The following is a 21,584-nucleotide window of genomic DNA, read 5'->3' as shown; positions in this document are numbered from 1 at the left end:
GGTTTGTTTTTAAAGCCGTCAGTTTAAAGTGCAGTTTTGACAAGTTCTGCCGTAACCACTTCAGCTGGAAAATGGCAAATGCAAAAGAAATGAGGATTTATGAGGCTTTGACAGGGAAGAACATGAAGGAAACCCAACCAAAAATGATACATTTTTTGTGCACTGTTATCCCATTAAACAATAATCAAATCCTGTTCAAATAAATACAAGGTTGTGCTGCTACTGAAAGCTCGATTCTCAAGACAAAGAGCAGTTGCTGCAGACAAGCATAGATATGGTTACAAAAATGAACACAAAAGTTAATGCAAAAGTCATCTCAAAAAAGTTTATTAGCATGATTAAAAACGTGAAGAATGACAGTAAGAGAGAAAGTAACAGCATGGAAGATTATCCATTTCAACAGTTTTATTCAACAAGGCTTGAAGTGAATGGATAACTTTATTGCCAGATTTTGCTCGATTTCTTTCACAACAGTTCACACTGTATCAGTTTCACCGTTATAAAGACTATTGCTTTTGTTTGGATATGATCCCTGTTGCAGGTAAGTATAAAAAATATCCTCCATTGCTGCTGGATTGCAGAATGCAATGTTGGTTTAAGAGCTGGTAAAAAAGAAATTCTCAGCTGAGGAGTCCATTTAAAAAACAACCTTTCCTCCCTCCCCTCCCACCCCCAATCACACTACAAAGAAATACATTAGGATTTTGGCCTTTAAATTTCTTACATGGTATTTATTTAGCATGGCAATCCCAAAATTCCCTCCCTTTAAGTACCCATAAATCAAAACCCTCTTTCAGAGGCTGCTTCTTGGGTTAGATTGTGGAGCTTTACTTCACACAGGCTTACACTGGCCTGAGGACGAAGACAGCATCATCCAGCACGTAGTAGTCATTGTACATGTCACCTTCACAGAGGTAGGGCAGTCTGGTGAAAGCCTCTATGGCAAAACCAGCTTTACTGAAAACTTCTGGCAGGCTGTTCACCTGTTCTTCCCAAGTGTGCCCTTTGATTTCCAAAACTTCTGAGGGCTTTTCCCACTTGCCACCTACTGAGAAAATAGAACAGCTTTGTTTCAATTATAAAGAAAACGTTATTGTGCGCTGCATTTTCTTACAGAAAGTGTAATTACACTAATTATGTTCCGTTCCACTCCACACAGGAGGTTGCCACACCACTTGCAGACCTGTTGCAAGATCAGTTCTAGTTTATCCTTGATGTTCAAAAGCTTCTTTAAGGTTGTATTTTGTTACATTTTTAACTAAAAGTGCCAGGAGTGACTAAAAGACAACTGCCATCGGTGAGGATGGTGTCCAGCAGACAGGAACAGAGGTAATTACAGTAATTAGTCAGCAAGTTGAAAATTACACTTTGCTGCGAAGCTTTCACCAGCAGATCATCACATTACAATGGATGGCTACTTCGTGTCTTCAGAGGCCACTTACCAGCTGATCTGCTAAAGGCTGCTTAGGGTCATATAAAATTAAGAAACTGATTAAGTAGCATGCTGGAAAATGTCTTGTTATTTGTCATATCCAATGAAATAATCTGAAGGATTATAGGTATAACTCTCAGGAGTTAAAAATTTAAAGTTCTTCACTTATTTTCCAAGTAATGTCATTCACAACAAACAAAAGCTTTCTGGTTTGGTCTGTACCTTTAACCAGTTTGCTAAATGCAACAGTAAACACCCTTCTAAACAGGAAGTTCTACATCTTGTGATTAAGACAGTTCTGCAAATCAAAACATTTCCTAAGTTCCTCTTCCTTCGAGAAGGAAGAGGAATTTAATTTCCACACAGACACAAGAAATGGCATCTTTCAACAAATTAAAAAATGTGCTAATGCTGGCGTTTGAATGGATCCTGTACAGTGCTGGTAAGACTTAAAAATTTTCTTACATTTTCTCACTTAACAGCAGTTAAACAAGACAGAGAATTTTGTGTTTATGATTTGCAACACAGCTATAAAAGCAGTGAAAAGATCCGCTGAAAACCAAGTTCATTTCTGGTATCATCATATGGCTTCTGAAGAACATAACTGCTAGCAAATGCTTTTTTTCTTCCAAAAGTCTGAAATTCTGCTGTAACTTGTGATTTCTGGGTCAAATCCTGCCGTACTTGCCTGGAACACTCCAGCAGCAGCCTAGTTTCAGAGCAACTGTGATTGTTTGGGAGGAGGGTTTGGGAAGTTCGGCAGGTAGCACCTGTATGACCTGAGGCCATGGAGTTCTGCTCTGCAAGGACACAGAGCCCGGGGATGAGGTGGAAACGAGAAGGGGATCAGCTGCAGAAGCACAGGCTACTGCCTTTCACCACACAGGGTGCAAGCACACGCACAGCTCCCAATCTTCAGACTGCTGTAGCTGCTGTGGAATGGCTCTGAGAGCACCTGACACAGAATCTGTTTCACTTTATTCCTGTAAAAGTCACAGACACTGAATCTGACTGGATTTAGTGAGAAAAATTGTGAAGGAACAGTGCTAATTGGTCACCATGGGCAGGTTTACAAATTGTGTATCAGCAGTACACTAAGAGATTTCAGTTTATCTTCTAGATTGTTATTTTCTGTCAAGTAGATAAGGATGTTACTTAGATACTACCTTTTTTCTCATTGCAATAACTTCAGTGCCACAGTTTAAATAACTACACTATTTATTTGAATAAATTTAAATATACTAAAACAGAATTCACATGGATTTCAATGAGGACTTAAAAATCTTCCAGACTAGTCATATTAAACCACACATTTTAGTTCCTTAATTAGAATGTTCTCTGATTAACCTTCCTGTTTTCTCTGCACACATTTTCAAATGTCAGAACTAACAAGTACTATTATTCTTAGAAACCCAGAGTAAATATATGTGATAAAGTGGAAGAATGTCTAGGAACTACTGTGAATTCTAATCAATGTTATGAAGTTGCTAATTTATAAATGTCTTGATTTATGAGGATTCCACTGCCTGCCTTCAGCTTGTCTGGCTTGACTCAGACCAGGAAGAGTGGAGGAGAGAGACAGCCCTGCAGAACTGCTCCTCTGAGCAACTGCACTTATATCACACAACACCCACCTCCACTGGCCAGTACCCCCACAAACATGCAGGACTAAATCTCAGTTCCTAGAACTGCACAAAATATTCCTCTGGTCTTCTCCAGTGCCAAAGGAAACATTCACGTTGCTTCAGATCTATCAATCTTCTCTATTTTGTCAAAAAAATAGAAAGCCAAGCACATTACCCCGTAGAAAAAAGTGTTAAATGAGCACATGTGCAAGCTGTAGGAACTATCTAAAAACAAGTTTGCTGAAACAGCCTTAATAATTTCAAGTCTGAAACACAGTTGGTTTCTTCCTTTCCTCCCACCTTTCCTTGAATGAACCACAAGTAATTTTTTTTTTCCTTTTAGACTGTACCTTTCTTTCTAGCTGTCCCTCAGCAATTGTTCCTTCCCAACAGGTGTTGCAGGTCACTGCCGAGTCACTGTAACACAGCCCAGGTTTCAGCAAGCTGACTCCTCCATGAACAATGTGTCCCTAACATGCACTTTCTCCGCCTCTGGATGCTCCTCGTCCTCACCTGAAGTTCTGTGGTTTCGCTTTTTAACTAATACACATCAGGATTTGTGTACTCCTGGATGCACAGATCATCAGAAGTACAAAGTACATTCATCAGAAAAGAACATTTTACTTGAGATAAAAGATCTGACTGTAGATGACAGCGCTGTTTATATCTGTGGAATAGCATTTTCAGACTCAGATTCACCCCTTTCTAAACAAACAGGAGATGGAACAGTACTAACAGTAACAGGTCAGTTGTTCATTCCTCCTTAATGAAGCATCTTAGAAGAAATAAATTGTATTTTCTAAATACCCTCTTTATTTACACTTTCAAGAATGACATTTAAGATGGAAATACCAACAAACCCATTAGGAGTAGCATGGCTACATTAAGACCTTATTAGTTAAACCAGAGGGATTCCACAAATAAGCATCTCAGCCTCATTTGCTAATTAGGCTGTTCTGTCATATGATGAAGATGACTCTAGAATTTTACTTCAGAAAGAAGTTTTGCACTTGTGCTGTCTAACCACGCTCTACATCCTCTTACATAAAGACTTCTGTGGCTGTCAGAAAGGAAGTATCAACAAAAAAATGGGAAGTAGAGAAACCAACATTTAGTAGAAGTACGTGCAAGAGAGTGCAGGGCCTCAGGCCCGGGCTTCACTCTGCCAGCCTGAGAAAAATGTTCCAAGACTTTATATCACTTGCCTCCTAGTTAAGAAAGTGACGAAACTTCAGTAACCACATTTCAGTTTTACATGCCTGTTTTAAAACAGAAAAAGAAAAATACCCAGAAACACTCAGCTGGATTATTACTTTCTTCATATTCCTTCCTTCCTCTAATTCCATTTCTGAACAGATGTCTGTGAGCTTTATTCAGATATACCTTTACAGGAGCAGAAAACTGGTTTCCATTCTCTCTCTGCCCTGAAAGGAAAGGTTTGTAATCAAAACTAACAGGTCTCCACTGGCCTTAAACACATAAGCGAACAAAAGGAAAATTATCTCATTAAGGAATTTAGACTGAAAATTAACCAGAAAAATATTGATGGTATATGGTTTTTTAATTCTCAGAGAAAGGGAGCTGGAAGGGAGAAACTTTAAAAAAAATATGTGAATCAGAACTGCCCTTTATTCTAACACTCATTTTTAATAAAGGATCAGGGAAGCAGCACAGCAATGGAAAATTCATCTCCATGATCATCGTGTCGTCCTTACTGTTCCTGTACAGCTCTGCTGTGCTCACTTCCTTTGTGCTCTACAAGGTAGGCTCAAAGTGATTTTTCTGGGTTTGTTCATTCTGTAAATCGATGCAGTTTTAACATCTCCATAAGGGGAATAAAAACACATTTCTAGATTTCATAACTATTATGGTTAAGTTTTAAAGAGGAGGTTGGTTGAAGTCCATGTGCTGCACACACACATCTGTGAACTCCTGTGTGGCACATACCTGAACTCTCAATAGCAACCACATTTTCTTTTTTCATTAAGGCGTCTAAAATAAAGGTATTCTGAAGTTAAAATTATCCTGAGAGTATAAATTTCCAGTAAAAGTAAAATAATTTACATTCATATCAAAGTATTTATGAGCTGCAGTAAAGTTACTGCAGGCTGACTTTGCTTGTCTACTGATTCTCTTCATACATGTACAGAAGAGAGACCTTGGTAAAATTTAAAAATATCAGAGACTTAGAAGAAGTTTTATGCTTACAGAAAGAAACCCATTAAAATGCACATGGTTAAAAGTTATGTAATTACTTTTTTTTTTTTAAATCTAGAACAAATTTTTTGTGTAGATAAAAACAAACACACAGAGCTACAACAGGAATCTTTACATGATAATGAGACTTTGACAGGAGAATCAGGACTTCACAGTCCTTACTGGTATGATATGGTAAAATGGCTCTTTCCTCTAGTGACTCCTGTCTAAGCATAAAGACAGGACTGGCTTTTTCATTTTTGTTTTTCTTTAGGAGTGAAGCTACAGAGTGAAAGTACAGTAGGAAAAATTAAACAAGCCTTCTTCAGGGAAAAAAACTGGATCTGTGATGCCATTGGTTTATTTTTGAGAATTAAGTAGTGTTTCAAGCAGATCCCACTGTGCTCAAAGAAAAAACACTTGCAGTATCTACTACCAGAGCTGAAAAACGCTTCACACATGTGAAAACCTCTGATTTTTCCAATGGTGTGAGCTGATCTAGTGAAACACTTACCTATAAACTGACACTGCAAAAGGGCAACAATTTTAACTAGTCTGCTAACTTCTCATATTTTAATTGCTTTTTCATTTATTTTCTCTCCCTCCAGTTAAAACCAAAGTTGCTAAAGAAAAGTGGGAAAGACCAAACAACAGAGAACTGTGTATGTTACCGTGTTACTGTCTGTGATTCAGAGCTTCTGTTTATTACCATGCTTTGTCTGTGATTCACAGCTTCTTCTTGCTGTCTTTTTAAAGTATATTTGGCATCAAATTTGTGCTTAATTCATGATTCCATTAAAGAGACATTCTGAGCTGCTAAGGCTCTACTTTAGATTTCTATAAAAATAGTTATCAAGACATATTTAACTAATTTTAACAAATCAGGTAATTTATTTTTAACACATTCGATGCAAAGTAAAGATAATCTCTGTAAAGGCCATCTCTAACAGAGTTTCCTTTAGGTTTTAAGTAAATTTTGTTCAAACACCTGACAATAATAGGTTTTGCTATTAATGAACAACAACCTCCTCCACTATGTATCCTTGTATAAAAATCAGAAGCCATGCATTTAAAGATCCATAAAAGAAGGTGTATACGTTAAGTAATGCAATAAAAATGTAATTTAAAACCCCTCTGCTTGCTAAACCGCATGGTTTTAAAATGCTACTCAGTAACATTACCAAAGACATACCCAGGTAAAAAAAAACTAAATTAGAAAAGGGTGAAAAAGATGCGTCCTCCAACTCAAAATGTTGCACTGAACCAAAATATTTTAAATAATTTGCAGAAAATAAATAGCAGCCGAAAAATTTTTCAAGCAATTGCTCAAGAACTTCAAAGGCAGAGATATGCTCAACACTGCCAACACCCTGTGAGTATCCACCCACCAATACCTAAACTTATGGGGAAAAAGAGAAAACAAAAGGTTTTAGGAGTTTACTGTATCTATTTCCTTTAGAGTTGACAGAGATGTAAAAAAGTATTCTGAATGACAGTCAAAGCCATCATAAAGCATTCTAAATGGCCACATACATACAATATGCAATGTACAAAATACATATATTTATTTATACATGCGTGTGTATGTACCCCACCTTTTTTTTTTTAATGTATACATGTACATTTAAAATTAAAACTGCCATAAATTTGCATTTTGCCAAGAAGAGGTTTGGCTCTGTACAGTTTGATAAAATGCCTGGAGCTGTTAAAGAGGTTTTATTTGAAAAGTACTGCTTTTTCAGTTCCTCTTGCTCCATTAACCCAGAGTAGGGGACAGAAACATAATGAAACTATTATAAAAGCTCTGTAATATATTAAGGTATATCCTTTCCTCCAGCACATAAAGCCTAAACTAAGTATTCAATATCACTGGGCAAAGCCACACAATTTATTTCATCATTCCAAATTTATGCCATTAAGTCTGACAATTATTTTACATGTGCCATGTAAATTATTAAAAAACCCCCAAACAAATAAAACCAAACCACACAGCTTTAGAAATCATACATGTTTGTAAGCATAGAAAATCACTTCAAAATCTTGCTTCTCTTGAAAAACAATGTTAAACCTTTCCTATTCTGAGCACAGAGAGCATCAGAGACACAAGGAGGAACCAAATGACACATAGAACAAAGTAAAGCACTACTCTTATATACATAGACCAAAGTAAAGCACTACTCTTATATACATTTTACATAATTTATTTCCATACAGCTCCAATCATTTTCCTCTGTAATTACTCCTTTAAAGCCCTCATGTCCCTGCTGACATCACCTGGGTCTTGGTTTGGCCATCAGATATGAAAATATGGGCTATGTTTTACTGCCCCTGTGCCCTCTGGAGATTAGGAAAAGCCAACAGGATAAGAAACATGTTCTGAAGCCTGCAGATACCACATGGACAAAAACAACTGAATCAGAGGGGAGAAAGGATTTTACTGAAACACTAAAGGGATGGTGTTTGCCTAAAAAAAGAAATTCTGCCTTTATTAAAAAAAAAATATCACCTCAGTAATGAAACACTTCTTTCCCTAGGATGATTTGGAAGATGACACTGTTTATCAGAACAGATGAGCACGTGCAGCACTTCAGATTTGTTCAACAGTTCTCCTGCAAGCAAAGGAGCAAGGTGAGGAAGTTAAGCTTCTTCACAGACTTCCTTTGCCTTAAAAGGAGAGGAGAAAACCTTGCAAGGCAGTGTTCTTTGGGAGTATTTTCTAAACAGATCACCAGAACCAAGTGCATTGTACCTTATATCTGTTTTACAAATTCCATTTTCCATTTCCAAGAACCCTGGGAAAAGACTTCATCTTTTAATGATAACTGCTAATGCTTCATAAAAGTTTCCTTTTTTAGTTTTGATTTAATTCTTTTTATTTCTCTTTACATAAACTTCTATGTATTAATTTTACACAAACTGAGGAATTGTGAAAGACGTTTGATAATTGACAGCAACAGAAAATAAACTTGTTTCGTGGGTGAAATTCTGGATTTGCTCATGTTAATGGGATAGTTACTGAGGTAACATTTACAGACCAACAGCTAATGAGCCTTAGAACAGTTTAAAAAGAGCAAAACCTGTGTATTAGGCAAACGGAAAAAACCAACAATATAAACACATGCACTACCCTGGCAAAGCTCATTTGGGAGGGGAGCATCTTCCAAACCTATTTAGGAAAGTAACTGTCATTGTGAAAACATTGCTCCTCCAGTATTAAAATTCACCTGCTAGGCTGACAACCCCCATCTCCCAGTTCCACCACCCCAAGTCAGGAATCACGTTTTGCCTTTACAAGCCTGTTCAACGTGGATACAAGCACAAAGAAGAACTACACTATCTAGTAAAAGGCAGTATACTTTTTTTTTAAGTACCTTTTTCAACAGTTACTTCCTAGCCAATCTGCAAAATTGGCACTTTTACAAGGGATCTGTTGGCATCAGGCATTTTCCCTTCTAAAGAACAGCTGCACCTTTTATCATAACTTAAATAAAGCAAGGCTTTGTTTAACAAATGAAGTGGCATTTCTCACTTCTGCAAGATGAGAACTGACAACTGAGACAAAGCAAGGGTTCATCGTACGCACTACTGCGTTACCAGCTCAATTAATAGTATTTCAGGAGGACAGAACACACACCTTTGCCTTCTCATCCCTATCAATCAGTCACAAGGATATTAACATGTTCAACAAGCAAACTTCACACTCCTAGGCTCCCAGTGTTCACTATGTCTGATGCAGGGCATGACATTTTTATTTTAGAGAAACATACACCAGTCCAGTCATGCATTATCTAATAATGACTTTTCCTATCTGTACTAGAAAATACAAAATATTCTTATACGACTCTATGAGACACCTATTAAAAACGAAGTTGTTCTTAGTGACTGGTCTAATACCTAACGATTCATCAAGCTCTCTTACCAAATTTAGATACCTGCAGTAACTGCATTCCTGGTTGTTCTGCATGTTGAAATAAAACTGAAAAGCCCCAGACAGAATCTATGATTGAACTCCTCTGGACTCTAGGTGTCACTGTCATTCCGCAAACAGTGAGCACAGATCAGTATTTTAGTTCCTCCTCCACCTTGCTTTGTTCTCTTAGAGCAGGTTTTATGATATTCACATAGACAGCTTCCACCATTACCATCCCATTATACTGCATGCAATAACCCAAATACCTCATTTCGATTAAAATAATTTCTCCACTTCTATCTATGGATCTATCACTGGATTAAACACCTTACCTGCCCCAATGCTTTTCCATTTGTTCTCCTTCTACAAAATTAAAAAGTTTTACTGCATGGGTTGGTCCAAGCTGGTTTTAATGAGCTGCTACAAGAAGTTACTTGAGCCGTGGAATGTTCTCCTCTTTGAATGTTCCAAGCATAATTTTGTTATATATAAAACATATGTACATATCTATTTTTAAAATGCATCATCATGTAGAACAGCTGATTGAAAATACTGAAATTCTAAAATGGTTTTTGCATCATGAAGAGTCTGGCAGTTAATTGTTTCTTTAGCCCACAGTTAAACTGATCTTTAGTGGGAAAGCTGTATCTTTTGTGTGTGCTAACCTGCACTGTTAACAGTTTATATGGCTCCATATCCATAATAGTTGCAAATAGACAAACTGAGCATGTTCTGAAGTTTCAAACATATTAAGGGAACAAAACTACCTTCAGCAAAGTGACTCATCTGCCAAGTCACCATTATGAATAAAATTACGATATTGTTTTACAAATCATCTTACAAAGGCATTTACTTTCAACAGGTAGGAAAGACTGTTCAACAATCACAGAACAGGTTTCCAGTCCCTTGAGATTTATAAATTTAATTCTCTATTCTCCTCCCAGTGTATGGTAGGAGATTAATGATGAAGGATAAAAGCAGGCTTAGAATAGTTTGTTCCTTAACTTATCCCCTCCTATTGAGCCAGGGAGTTGTATATGGTCTGTTATGGGCTACCCAAAAAATGCAGGAAAAGTACATGTGGGGTGCAACAGTGATTGACAAACACAATGACACAGAGTTTCCAAGGCACACAAAAAAAGCATTTTTCATTTTTTGGTTCTAGCATGCCAGTGAAAGACTAGAAAGACACTGCTGGTATTTGAAATTTTAAAGGATTTCTACAAGGGGAAGCCATATTGTTCCACATTATAGAAACAATAAGTTGTAACCAAATATCCTTGAAATACTTTACAGATGCTTAAGTCAAACACCAAATCTAATTTAAGACACACTAGTTTTCAAAACAGTTACAAAATTACAAGTTCAAATAGCGTATTTTAAGTAATTCTTCATCTGATGGCATTATTTCTTATACTTATTTTTTCCCTTCCCCCATCAAAATACCACTAGCATGTAAAAAGTGAAAACCAGACTCAATTTTGTGATTGCCAGAACGTGATTAGTTCTGTATTTTCTGGGCATCCATGCCTTCCCACAGACAAGTCTTAACACTCAAGGAAAACCAGAATGATGACTGATGAGCATCAGCCTCCTGGAATTCAAACCACCTTCAGGGTGCTTCACCCTGAATCCACAATCACAGGCATGTAAAAAGGTTTCTGGTCTCTTTGGAAGTTTAGTCATAAGGAAGGATTAATCTGAAAATCTCTCATATACTCCTTTAAAATGCAAGTAGGGTAACTAGTTGAGTTTTTGCACTGAATTTTACTTTCTCGTTCTTATTACTAGTACAATGCAAATTAATACAGTATTAATAGTGGTTGATACTTCACATTTGTGGGGGTCCATAGTTTTTACTTTGAGACCTCATGTTGGAAAGTTATCTTCCTATGAATTTTTACATGGGATTTATCGCATACTTGAGACAGCTTGACCTGAATGGCTTTATTCAGCATTAATAGTTCTGATGGTTCTGCTCAGCTGGTCACTACAGACAGCTGGGGTCACCTCTCGGTAAATGCCCTAATCACGGACCAGTTTTCCCACGTTGCTCCAACACAGCTGAAATGTGGTAACTTGCAAAACAGCATCTGTGACTTCAGTATTTGAGGGGTTTTTTGGTGCCAACAATGTATTCTGTGGAGTTAAAAAAACCAGCTTACATCATGTGGCCTACTTACCTATGATTTCATACTTCTGAACGTGCCCTCTACTAGTTATTTGTAAAAAATCAAATACAAACATGCCATTCATTATACATTTAATTTGGGATACTAGATCCTACAAGTGGTTTCTATACCTGCCTAAACAGCTGTTAATCTGTGCACTTACCATTTTCCACATAGGGGTGAAATGGCAGAACCAGTGCTAGGATGACTCTGCCTCTGGTTGGCTCCAGTACACTTCTAATGTCTTTTAACACGGTCAGTGGCTGATCACAGCGATCCAGCAAATTCAAACAGCTGATAACATCATACTGAAATCCTGTGTTTTGCCATTCATTTATACCAAGCACCCTGTGAAAGGAAAGAGAAGATGTAGTCTGTTAAAGACAAGCTGATTTCAGACAGAACTACTGAAGACAAAAATTCCCAGTGGATGCTCTGACAGTGCAGGTAAGGTCAAGCATTTAGAGAAGAGACAGCCACGATCCCTTCTGGTCTTTTGGAAAAGAAAACTAAATCAATGATCAGCATGGCTACATGTCCAACCCTCTGAACCTTTATACTGCCTGATAAACATCAGGTAATAAAGGAGACAAAAACCAACACTGGTAAGAGGGATCATGATGTGTTTGTTTTTCTGCTTTTGTACAGGCTAACCTTTTCTGTAACAATCACACAATAAAAGAATTGACTGAAAATACTGACATTCATTAAATTACAAATAGATTACTTTGCTGTAATGTCTGGATGTAAGAATTACCCGGTCAATACCTGTATTTCTTCTTCTGAAGCTGCCATATCATAGTTTCAGACAATTCAGTGGCATAGATTTCTTCAAAGTGAGGACTCATAACTTTAGTGACTTCTCCATCTCCAGCCCCTAAATCGAGAAGTCTGTGGGATTTCCATTCAGGATTTATTTTAAGCAGTCTTTGAAATTGTTCCGGGGAAAACACAAACATTGAGCCCCTTCCCAGCAGCCTAAAATGCAAAAACAAGAAATGACCAATTTTGTACAAACTTTAACAGCACAGGCAGTGAAGAAATTCAGAATGTGCTTTGACAGGAGCTATCACACATGGTCACTGCTTAGATAAATTTTAAATCCAGTTCAACTTGTCTTGAGATCAAACACAGAGCCACATGCAGATACAGTGGTTAAGACTCCAGAAGGAATTTGATTAGGTAAGGAAGAGCTCATGGGGTGCAGCTCGAGAAGATGACTGCATTAAAAAAAAAAAAAAAAAAAAAAAAAAAAAAAAAAAAGGGGAAGAGAAAGAGTAGGAAAGATAAAGACTGAACCTTATTTGTCACATCTGCAGATTTGAATCTCTGCAGAACCTACCTTAAAAAAAAAAAAAAAAAAACAAGATGAAATATCAGAGGATATAAAATGGCTGTAGACACATAAGTATGCACAATGAATGAGGAATAGGATGTGGAGCGAGGAGGGAAGACAGGGAACAGATTTAAAGAAAGCATGGGAGTAACACTGCTGGAGGGGCAAAAGAGATTTTTTAAATTCTGTGATACAAGGGCTTTTGCTGCTACCTGCAGATCCTGCATTCAACATAAGAAGCTGTGGAACAGAAAACAGACAACTCATTAAGGAATTGGGTAGAGGTGGCAGTTGGATTCTTATGGATCAAGTCAATGCCATACCCGCCCACAACTGTTTGAAGACTCCACAGTGACACGTTTCAGCTGTCATAGCAGAATTCAATGATGAAACAGTTAGAAAAACAGGCAGAGGAAGAAGTGGCCAGTAATAGACTGCAGGTAGATAAATACTATTCTTTAAACTCCTGTTGGATAGAAGTTTAAATTTAAAGACAATGAACAGGAAAAAAAAAAAAAAACCAGGAAAAAAGAGACAAAAAGACACAAAGAATAAAAAAAATGCGAAAAGGAGCTGGCTTAGGAAATACTGACTACGAAAACCCAAAGAAACAAAAAGGACAGAGTATACAAAGTCATAGAGAAGAAACTAAGCAGGATATCAAATGTATAAAAATAAACAGGCTACATCCAATTTAAACAGAGCCCCCTTGCAGCACACATGTGTCAGTCCACACTGTATAATTGGCTCATAGCTATTATTCCTAACAGCATTATGAGGTGTTATTCAAAGCCCTGAAGAGCCTTTGAAAAAAAAATGGAAGAGAAAGGAAGAAGAGACCAAAGGAACCTTTATATAAAGCTACACATAACTATGAACACCACAGGGAAGCTCATAAAGTCATCTGGGTAGAAAATAAGGAAAAGACAATTTTTTCTATCCCCAGTAGACAGCTGCTATCTTGTATCAGACTATGCAGAAGTATGTAGCAGGTGCAGAGGTGGGGATACTGGAGAATTTGGCTAAATGTAACAAAATGCAATTTTCATAAGGTCAAAGCTGATAAACGAGTCTGAATGGGGTAGGGTGAGCAAAAAAAAAAAAAGCACTGCCTTGTTTGAAAAAAATACTAAAGCAGCCATGAACAGCCAAACTCTCCTGCAACCGATACTGTAAGAAGAACGCTGTTTTATCCATTTATGTTTTCCTGGTTTGCTGATGGTTCATCAGTCAAACATGCTCCGTAAGAAGTTATCTGTTCCAGTGCAGCTTACACACAAATTGGGGTGGAATTGTTTGAGAGAATAAGAGAAAGGACAATATTCCACATCAGTGTAACCAGACACAACACTTGGCCAGCTCTGCACTGTTTAGAAATGTGCCATGATTTGCTGTGGGGAGGTGAACACACTCCAGCAGGGAGAGTTTTAGGTACAGAACTGTCTGGATACAGCCACCAACCAGGACTATCACAACAGTAACTGAGAAAAATGCGGCAGTAGGGAAAGGGCAAGGTGGGAGAGGGGAAGAAAGCTGAGGGAAGAGACACAATGACAACACTCTCTTAGAAGAAAATTAATACAAGTAATTGTTACAAAATGCAATTAGAATCCTCTGGCTGTCTTATTAATTGCAATTATCTCTTCTGTCTCCCCATACTGAAAATGGTGTTCACCAGATAAGAGGGCTGGGCACGGTGAGCAGAGGAGGACATTTCACATCTGACAGAGCTGCAGAGGGAAATTACACATTTTGAAAAGCTGGCAGATCAAGGGGTAGGGTTGAACACTTGAAAATTCTAAATCCAAACTGTATTTAGCATACCCAAGACTGACTTTTCACTTACCCATTGATAGATGTTCTAGACATAAAAAGGCTAAAAATAGAGGACACAAATGAGTGATAGAGTTGGATGAACAGCCAGCCTGACTTCTCAATGCTGTTGTTTAAGAAGATCTGTGTTCCTTGGTCAAGGTAACTCTGGACAAAAATGGGCTGAAGGGATTCAGACAACTGTTCAGTGTTGCAGACATACCACTAGAGAAAGAGATAAAGAATAATTTTAAAAGTTCAGTAATGTAAACCCAGAAGCAGTCAAAATTAATACATACAAAATTATTACCGATTTCCATAAATACAAGAATTTATCTTTTCCTACAATCCTTCCAACAAACTTCAGGGTTAAACTAACTTAGGATTGTAACAAAGTGAGGACTGATTACTTGCTAAGAAGCAGTGCTTTTAATTTTTGTCTTAATTATTACACTGTACTTGGAAGATATCGACAAGGTAAATTATCTAGAAAGCCAACATAGGTCCTCTATGCAAAAGTTATATTGAAAAATATATTTCTTTCTAATGAAGAACATCACTATTATTTTTCACTCTCCTACACTTATATGGAGTTAGTGCCAGTCCTTCTCATAAAGTGCCACTGTGTCTGTTTTCTACCATCAAGAATTATTCTCTACAGCCAACACCCTCTTACATCCCCCTTAAATCTTGCAATAATGTTCCTTAATCAGACTGCACGTGTTCACTGTGCAGATAGGGAGCTTTAAGTATCCTAAAATGAGATGTAGAGTTTTAGCAGAACCTTGTAAAAAAATGCATGTGGAAGGACAGAAACTGTCAGCTGGGGTAACTCCCCCAAGATTTAACACACATGTGCTCAGATCCTGATCTCATCACATTTGTTTGCCTTGCTGGGAGAGGAACATTCACTCAAGGCAGGTTTACACAGCATTCAGCACACTGGAACTTCCAGTGATCACTGTAATGGGACAGGATTCTTACTGCAGCATGTGCAGCCTCCCAGCAGCAGCGCCAGCAAGCAGAGGGGAGCACACGGTGCACCAGGGCCCCATCAAACCCTGGCCAAAGAGAGGGAACACCCTTCAGCTGAGCAGCAAATGTGCCTGCTTAGCCTTGAAAACCACCTGCACAATGAGTGCATCTCTGGCAGACTCAGGCTCTTGACTGTACCTCCAAACACACTTGTGGGTGAACAAGTGAGTGATCCTTTCCTCTGAAACACAGATTCTGAGCCTGGCACAGGGATCCCCAAGACTGCTGATTCACCAGTTTAGGTCTCTTCTCACTGCAGCTCAGCACTTGTTAAATAAATCAGCACAGGCCAGTGATTCCCAAAGGGAATCCTTAGTGGCTCCTGGAAAACCACTAAAGCAGCAACTTGTGTACTTTGTCATTCAGACGCCAATTCCAAGAGCGTGGCAGAAGCAAATGATCCCAAGGAGCTGAGGAGCAGGCTGGGATGTGTCAGGTTCACTCACAAGGCGGATGCCTCAGTCCACTGAACAGGTTTGGAGTGGCTCAGATGATTTGCCTTTTGCAATGTGTTGCCAGTTTCAATCCAGAAGAAAAACACTTTCAAAGCCTTGGGAAACAGAGGCTTTGTTCCATAAGCAGCATGACTACTCCTGAGCTCATACACCTCGGGGTTCTGCACTGAACTCTCACCGGCAGCTCCACTGAAAAACAACAGCCCTACAATTCTTGTCTTTAAGACTTCTAAATATTGACATAACCCCTGGCAGAAGGATGATGGTGACAATAGAAGCTTGTTTCCAAAAATTAGGTGTTGTTCACAGATCTCCCATTTATTTTTCTTAATATGGTTCAGTGGGTATGATGGTATTTGGTCAAAGGTTGGACTTGATGATCTTGGAGTTCTTCTTCAACCTTAATGATTCTATGATCTCTCATGGTTACTCTTGCCAATAAAATTATTGACAACTACCTATATAACACTGGTGAATAACAGAAATTCTAACACATTGTAAGAGGAAAAAAAAAAAAGCCAACCAAAAAAACCCCAATCTAAATTTCAAACGAAAAAAAATGGAGAAAACCAGCTTAATTCCAGAACTACTTCCTCCAAACAGAAACTGCTTTTGTTTTCCTCCATGTACAACATATGAAAGGCCACTAGTTACGCAGCAGTGTGTCAATTTCATAGATTTTCAGATTGTTGTGCTAAGATCTTTGTTGTAACAAAAATTATAAACACTGCAACTCTTGCCTAATATTAGTAAAAGGACGCAAAACTTCTTTTAGATAATTTACATAAAACTAGTTAAGTCAGTAAAACTGCAGAGAGTCAAAGTACCAGGGGTCTGAACATGCAACCCTTGCTTACCCCACAAACTCAGTAACCATAAATCTTACTAAATGTATTAAATAATCAATACCTTTATCAATACATTTACAATCTCGACCAAATAAAACAGAGATGGAGATTATCCACTGCAGACTATCTACCTGTGAATGACACAAGCACCTCCACAACACATTTCCCTGACTTGTCTTTCAACTACAGCTTTTAACAACACAAAAGACTTTCAGATTTTCTTTGTTCGCCAGAAGGAAGTTCTTCCCGTAAACCTGAATTCTGCTTCTCTTTCTACTTATGTCCTGAATGATCCCAACAGCAGACCACAAGCATTAAATTCCAGGGATACATCCACCCGACAAGATTCTGGATGTCAGCGCCCACCCAGAGCTCTACGAAGGCTGCAGGAATGGATCAGCAGGAAGAATTACGGTCTTCCTTTGTACAGCAGTCCTCAAGCATTTATACTACATCTTCTTCCTCAGCTCCATTCTGCATATTTAACCTAGATTAAGCTGCCAGATTCCTTCTGCACTAAGAGTTCTTTATTAGCCCTTCTAACTCCTGTCAGATTTTCAGCAGCATTTCGCCCACAGTGCGGATCTGAACACGCTCCAAATGAAATCTATCACGTAACCATCGCACGGTAAGGGCACGGCCCAACTTCTCCACAAGGTACCGACCTATGAGGCCACACTGCCCAAACACAGCACCAACCTTTTATCGCAGCCGGATCACATTGCAACAACTCACTCCCAGTCTGCCACCTCCTACTGCTCCAAGGCCTCTGTGGGAGTCTCAGTTTCCCACTTTTTTTTTGTTTGTTTTCCTCTAGACGCACCAGTACTAATTACAAACATCTCTGTGATTACAAACCCACCCTCGTCACCACCACCTGCAAACTTCACTGGAGCGCTCTCACAGGGCACACCGGACATACGGGGGGGCGTGCACTGAAAAAACCGGGTCGCACAGCCACAGCCCGGGGTGCGCATCCAGAACCCGGGGTGCGCCTCTCCCGGGAGCAGCTCTGCCCCGACCCGCGCCGCTCCGGCTGCCGGGACGGGCGCTGCTCCGCCCGCCGGTTCCGCGGGGCTCGCCCCGATGCCCGCCGGCGCCCCCCGAGCCCGCAGCCGCGGCAGCGCGTTCCGCACGGCAACTTTCTCACCGCAGGACAGAGCGGTTCCCTCTCTTTGTCTGCGCTGCCCGGCCCGGTGCTCCCTCAGCCCGCACCGGGGTCCCCGCTCTCCCGCCGCTCCCCTCAGCGAACCCCCCCGCCCCTGCCCGGCGGAGCTCCCCGGGGGCGGGGGGGTCCCCGTGCCGCCCCCGCCGCCCAGCCCGGCACGATGAGGGAAGGGAAGGGAGGGGCGGGCAGCGCGGCCGCCGCCGGGGCTGTACCTGGTGGTTCTCCCTGGCGCCCGGGGCTGGCTGGCGGTGGCTGCCCATCATATTCACGTAGAGGGACCTGGATAAAGGGCTCCGCAGGTACCGGGCCGGGCCAGCCCACATCGTCCTCCTCAGCACCCAGAGGAGCAGGGTGTAGCAGCCCAGCCAGCACAGCCACAGTCTCATGGGGAAGGGGCGCGATCAGCCCCGCGCGCCGCCGCCGCCCCCCCGCTCCATGGCAGCGGCGGCTCCGCTCGGGGCCCGCGCACACGCTCCGGGCGGAACGCGCCGCCGCGGCAGCGAGGCCCGCCCGGACGCCTTCGCTGCGACACGCCGGGGCCTGGCGCGCACCTCGCCTCCCTCTCCCTCTCCCTCGCCAATGGCCGGGCGCGGCCGCGCTGCCTTCGAACCGCAGCGGGGCCGGCCCGGGCAGGGCAGAGCAGGGCGGGCTGGCGAAGGCTCGGCCGGGCCCCTCGGCCGGGCTCCTCCTTCGTCCCCGCCCCGGGCACCGCCGGCAGAGGCGGGCGGGCGGCGGCCGCCTCGGGCACGTGCTCGGCGCCGCCCTGTCACCCGCGCGCGGGGTGAGGGCGGGAGCAGCAATTGTTTGTAAACAATTGTATACAAACTGCGAGCGCGGCCTTTCCTTCCGAGCACATTTGATGGCTGGGTCCATTCATTTCCTGGTGAGGGTGACACTGGAATCCAAACCCCTCTGGGATCCTGGCTTTTACCCGGAATCTCCTCTGATCAAGCACGGATCACATCCAACCTTGCTTATCCTGAGAAATCAGCAAAACCAGAGCAACAACAGAATATTGCCAGAAGACTTTTTGTGTTCAGTTCATTTTCACTGATGTTTAACCCCCTTGAGGAAAGTTTTTGACTTGAGAGCTTTAGACAGTTTTCCACTGAAGATTGCTTTTTTTCCCTTGTTTTCTTTTTGTCTCCAATAGCTAGATGGGCTAGAATGCCTTTTTGGTCTATTTTCACTTGGCTTTGGACTATGACTCTCCTTTCCATCCTGTTCTTATTTGTAAAGACAGACTAGTTTATTTTTTCCCTCCAGGAATAAAACAACTTTGTAATCAAAATCCAAAATGACAAAAGCTAAATTTGCTGCTTTTTAAACAGACATCTGCTCACAATACTATAAACCAGTAAATAAAATTGCTTCAGGTTAGTTACATGTTAACAGTTCACAGGGAAACATATCTTGGGTTTTATCACATAAAAAACACAGATAATTGATTGCATACCAAATAAATTAAGAAATTCGCTAGCTTTTGTCTTTGCATTGTTAGCATACAACTTGGGTGAGCTTCAACGGAATTTTTCAAAATTCCTACCCAGTGTTACATTTGTCATTAATATTCTGATGCAGTAGTTGTGTACTCAGCATATTTTTCTCTTGACAAGCCATAAAGAACTCACTATTCATGCATATTTAGGTAATAAATGTATAGTCATTTGCATATAAGCTGTTGGAGTTGTAACCAACTGCTGGACAATCTCAGCAAATCATTTGTGGTCTAAGTAACCTTTGTCATTCAATTATTTCCAGAAATAGTGGAATCACTTTTTTTTTTCTGCTCCACTATTTGGAGAGTATTTTTTTTTCCCTTTGTCTTGATAGAAATTTTCTATAATCAATTGAATCCCTGGAGCCTAAAAGGTCCCAAACACAACCAAAGGGTTTAACACAGCCCTTGTTGCTTTGTGGAGCCTGGCTGCTGGAGCTGGCTGCACAGCCTTGTACAGTCTACACTGTCAATCCTCAATTTTCCCAATAAAATGCAGCGATAAAATAACTTTCCCTTCTATTATTTAAACATTAGCAAGAAAGAGATTACCAGAAAAAGGTCTTTAAGGTAAACACAGATATCTATAATTCTAAAATCCTGTCCCCCAGAGGTAACCCAGAAAGCCCAGTTGTGGGTCTGTCCAGACCTTCAGGGTAACTCCCCCCACTCTCAATTGTGTGTGGAATTCTTTTGCCTGCATGTACTCCTGAGCCTTTCCCCTGAGCTGGTTTAATTATGCAAGGAAGTGCCTAAAAATACTTGTGGAGATGTGGCTTATCTGAAGTTTTCCTTCCCCTTCCTGCTTGTCTTTCCTGACAGAACCCATTAGTCTGTGGAACTGTATTTAAACATAAACATTCCTACCAGCCATGTCAACACAGTACATCCATGAATTACTGAGCACTTCCACAGGCAGGGCAGCGGGAGACTGGGATGGTCGTTTTGTACAAGACCAGAACAGATGTGGGCCTGTAAGCTCCACAAAACATCATTTTTCCTCACTTAAAATTAAATATGCTTTGTTGTCATTTATTCAATATTTTCACTCTATCACTGACCATATATTATATTACTGCTATATTATATTAACATTCTTTAGTGTCTATTGGACAACATCCTTTTAAGCCTAGCAGACACTTCTGCTTATTGATTTTTAATAAATAAAATTCATTCAGTTATTAAGTTCCATCTTATCAGAATTTATAGAGAAACTCTAAGAATGGGATTCAAGCATCACATTTCTCCTCCTCTGAGCTTACCACAGCATTTCATATTTTATACTACACACACTTATAGCCTCTTTATCACTTGTGAGACTATTTCAGACACTCTTAAATTATCAAGATTAAATTGCGGCATTTTTCCAGCAGTGTGAGTTCAAGCTCAGATACTGTTGGCTAATAAGGAGAGAAAGCAGGGAAACCAGCTGTTGCAAGACACTGAACTTTTGCCTTTGATCATCCTTTACTTGATTCACAGCCAAAACCAATCGTGTAGCTTTAGCAGAAGATAACAAGGTTTAGTGGGTGACAGAGAAATGGAGAATAAGCAATGTCAGTCAGAGCACAGTGTCAACCTTCTACTCCTGTAGGAAGACCACCACCCAAATTTAAAGCACTCTTCCAGTCCTCTTTGGGATTGACTATTGATGCTCTAAAAGACATTTCTCCTGCCCTTATAACAAGGGAAATAGGACACAAATGGGAAAATAGTGCATAATAAATTTGGAAAATTATTCGTATTTTATATAATAAATAATTTTAATTGTATTTCTCAGATTAATTTTTTTTCTAAACGGGTTTATTCTACAGTTAATGTCTCCTATCTTCAGGCTGTCTTGTTCAGAAATCTTTGATTATGTACTTTTCCTGTAGGAATTCACAGATGCAGCAGATTGGAGAGCCTATTCAAACAGTGCATTGAGTCGTATCACTCCTTACTCCTTTTTTATTTCAGACAATTAATGGTAACTTTACCATTACCAGACATTTTCCAGAAAAAGTAATTCTGATGATTTCAAAGAATTCTTGATGTAATTTTGACTCTTAAAACCACTTAGTAGATTTGTTGTTGTATAGCACAGTACTCTTCCAGT

General features: G+C 40.1%; 2 protein-coding genes across 7 annotated transcripts; one reads left to right on the top strand and one right to left on the bottom strand.

Moving 5' to 3' along the window:
- Positions 1-311: 311 nt before the first annotated feature.
- METTL9 (methyltransferase 9, His-X-His N1(pi)-histidine) lies at positions 312-18,507 on the bottom strand. 5 transcript variants are annotated; one of them, XM_040079485.2, is made up of 6 exons: positions 18,201-18,507; positions 14,517-14,707; positions 12,103-12,312; positions 11,498-11,682; positions 847-1,048; positions 312-602 (listed from the first exon to the last, which is right to left on the bottom strand). In XM_040079485.2, the coding sequence occupies exons 1-6, from the start codon at positions 18,372-18,374 to the stop codon at positions 596-598; spliced, it is 969 nt and encodes a 322-aa protein (XP_039935419.1). In that variant the 5' UTR covers positions 18,375-18,507; the 3' UTR covers positions 312-595. The 5 variants fall into 5 exon arrangements, with proteins under 5 accessions (XP_039935419.1, XP_039935422.1, XP_039935421.1 ...); XM_040079488.2 differs by having other exon boundaries at positions 847-1,045; positions 18,201-18,446; XM_040079487.1 differs by having other exon boundaries at positions 312-1,048.
- IGSF6 (immunoglobulin superfamily member 6) lies at positions 1,776-8,077 on the top strand. Of its 2 annotated transcripts, XM_040079492.1 has the most exons (6): positions 1,776-1,874; positions 3,451-3,801; positions 4,713-4,819; positions 5,862-5,915; positions 6,542-6,625; positions 7,788-8,077. In XM_040079492.1, exons 1-6 carry the CDS (start codon positions 1,808-1,810, stop codon positions 7,824-7,826), a joined length of 702 nt encoding a protein of 233 aa, XP_039935426.1. In that variant the 5' UTR covers positions 1,776-1,807; the 3' UTR covers positions 7,827-8,077. The 2 variants fall into 2 exon arrangements, with proteins under 2 accessions (XP_039935426.1, XP_039935425.1); XM_040079491.1 differs by lacking the exon at positions 7,788-8,077 and having other exon boundaries at positions 6,542-6,760.
- Positions 18,508-21,584: the final 3,077 nt, after the last annotated feature.

Source organism: Hirundo rustica, chromosome 15 (genome assembly GCF_015227805.2).
Source record: "Hirundo rustica isolate bHirRus1 chromosome 15, bHirRus1.pri.v3, whole genome shotgun sequence".
Lineage (NCBI taxonomy): Eukaryota > Metazoa > Chordata > Aves > Passeriformes > Hirundinidae > Hirundo > Hirundo rustica.
This window is presented reverse-complemented; position numbering and strand designations above follow the sequence as displayed.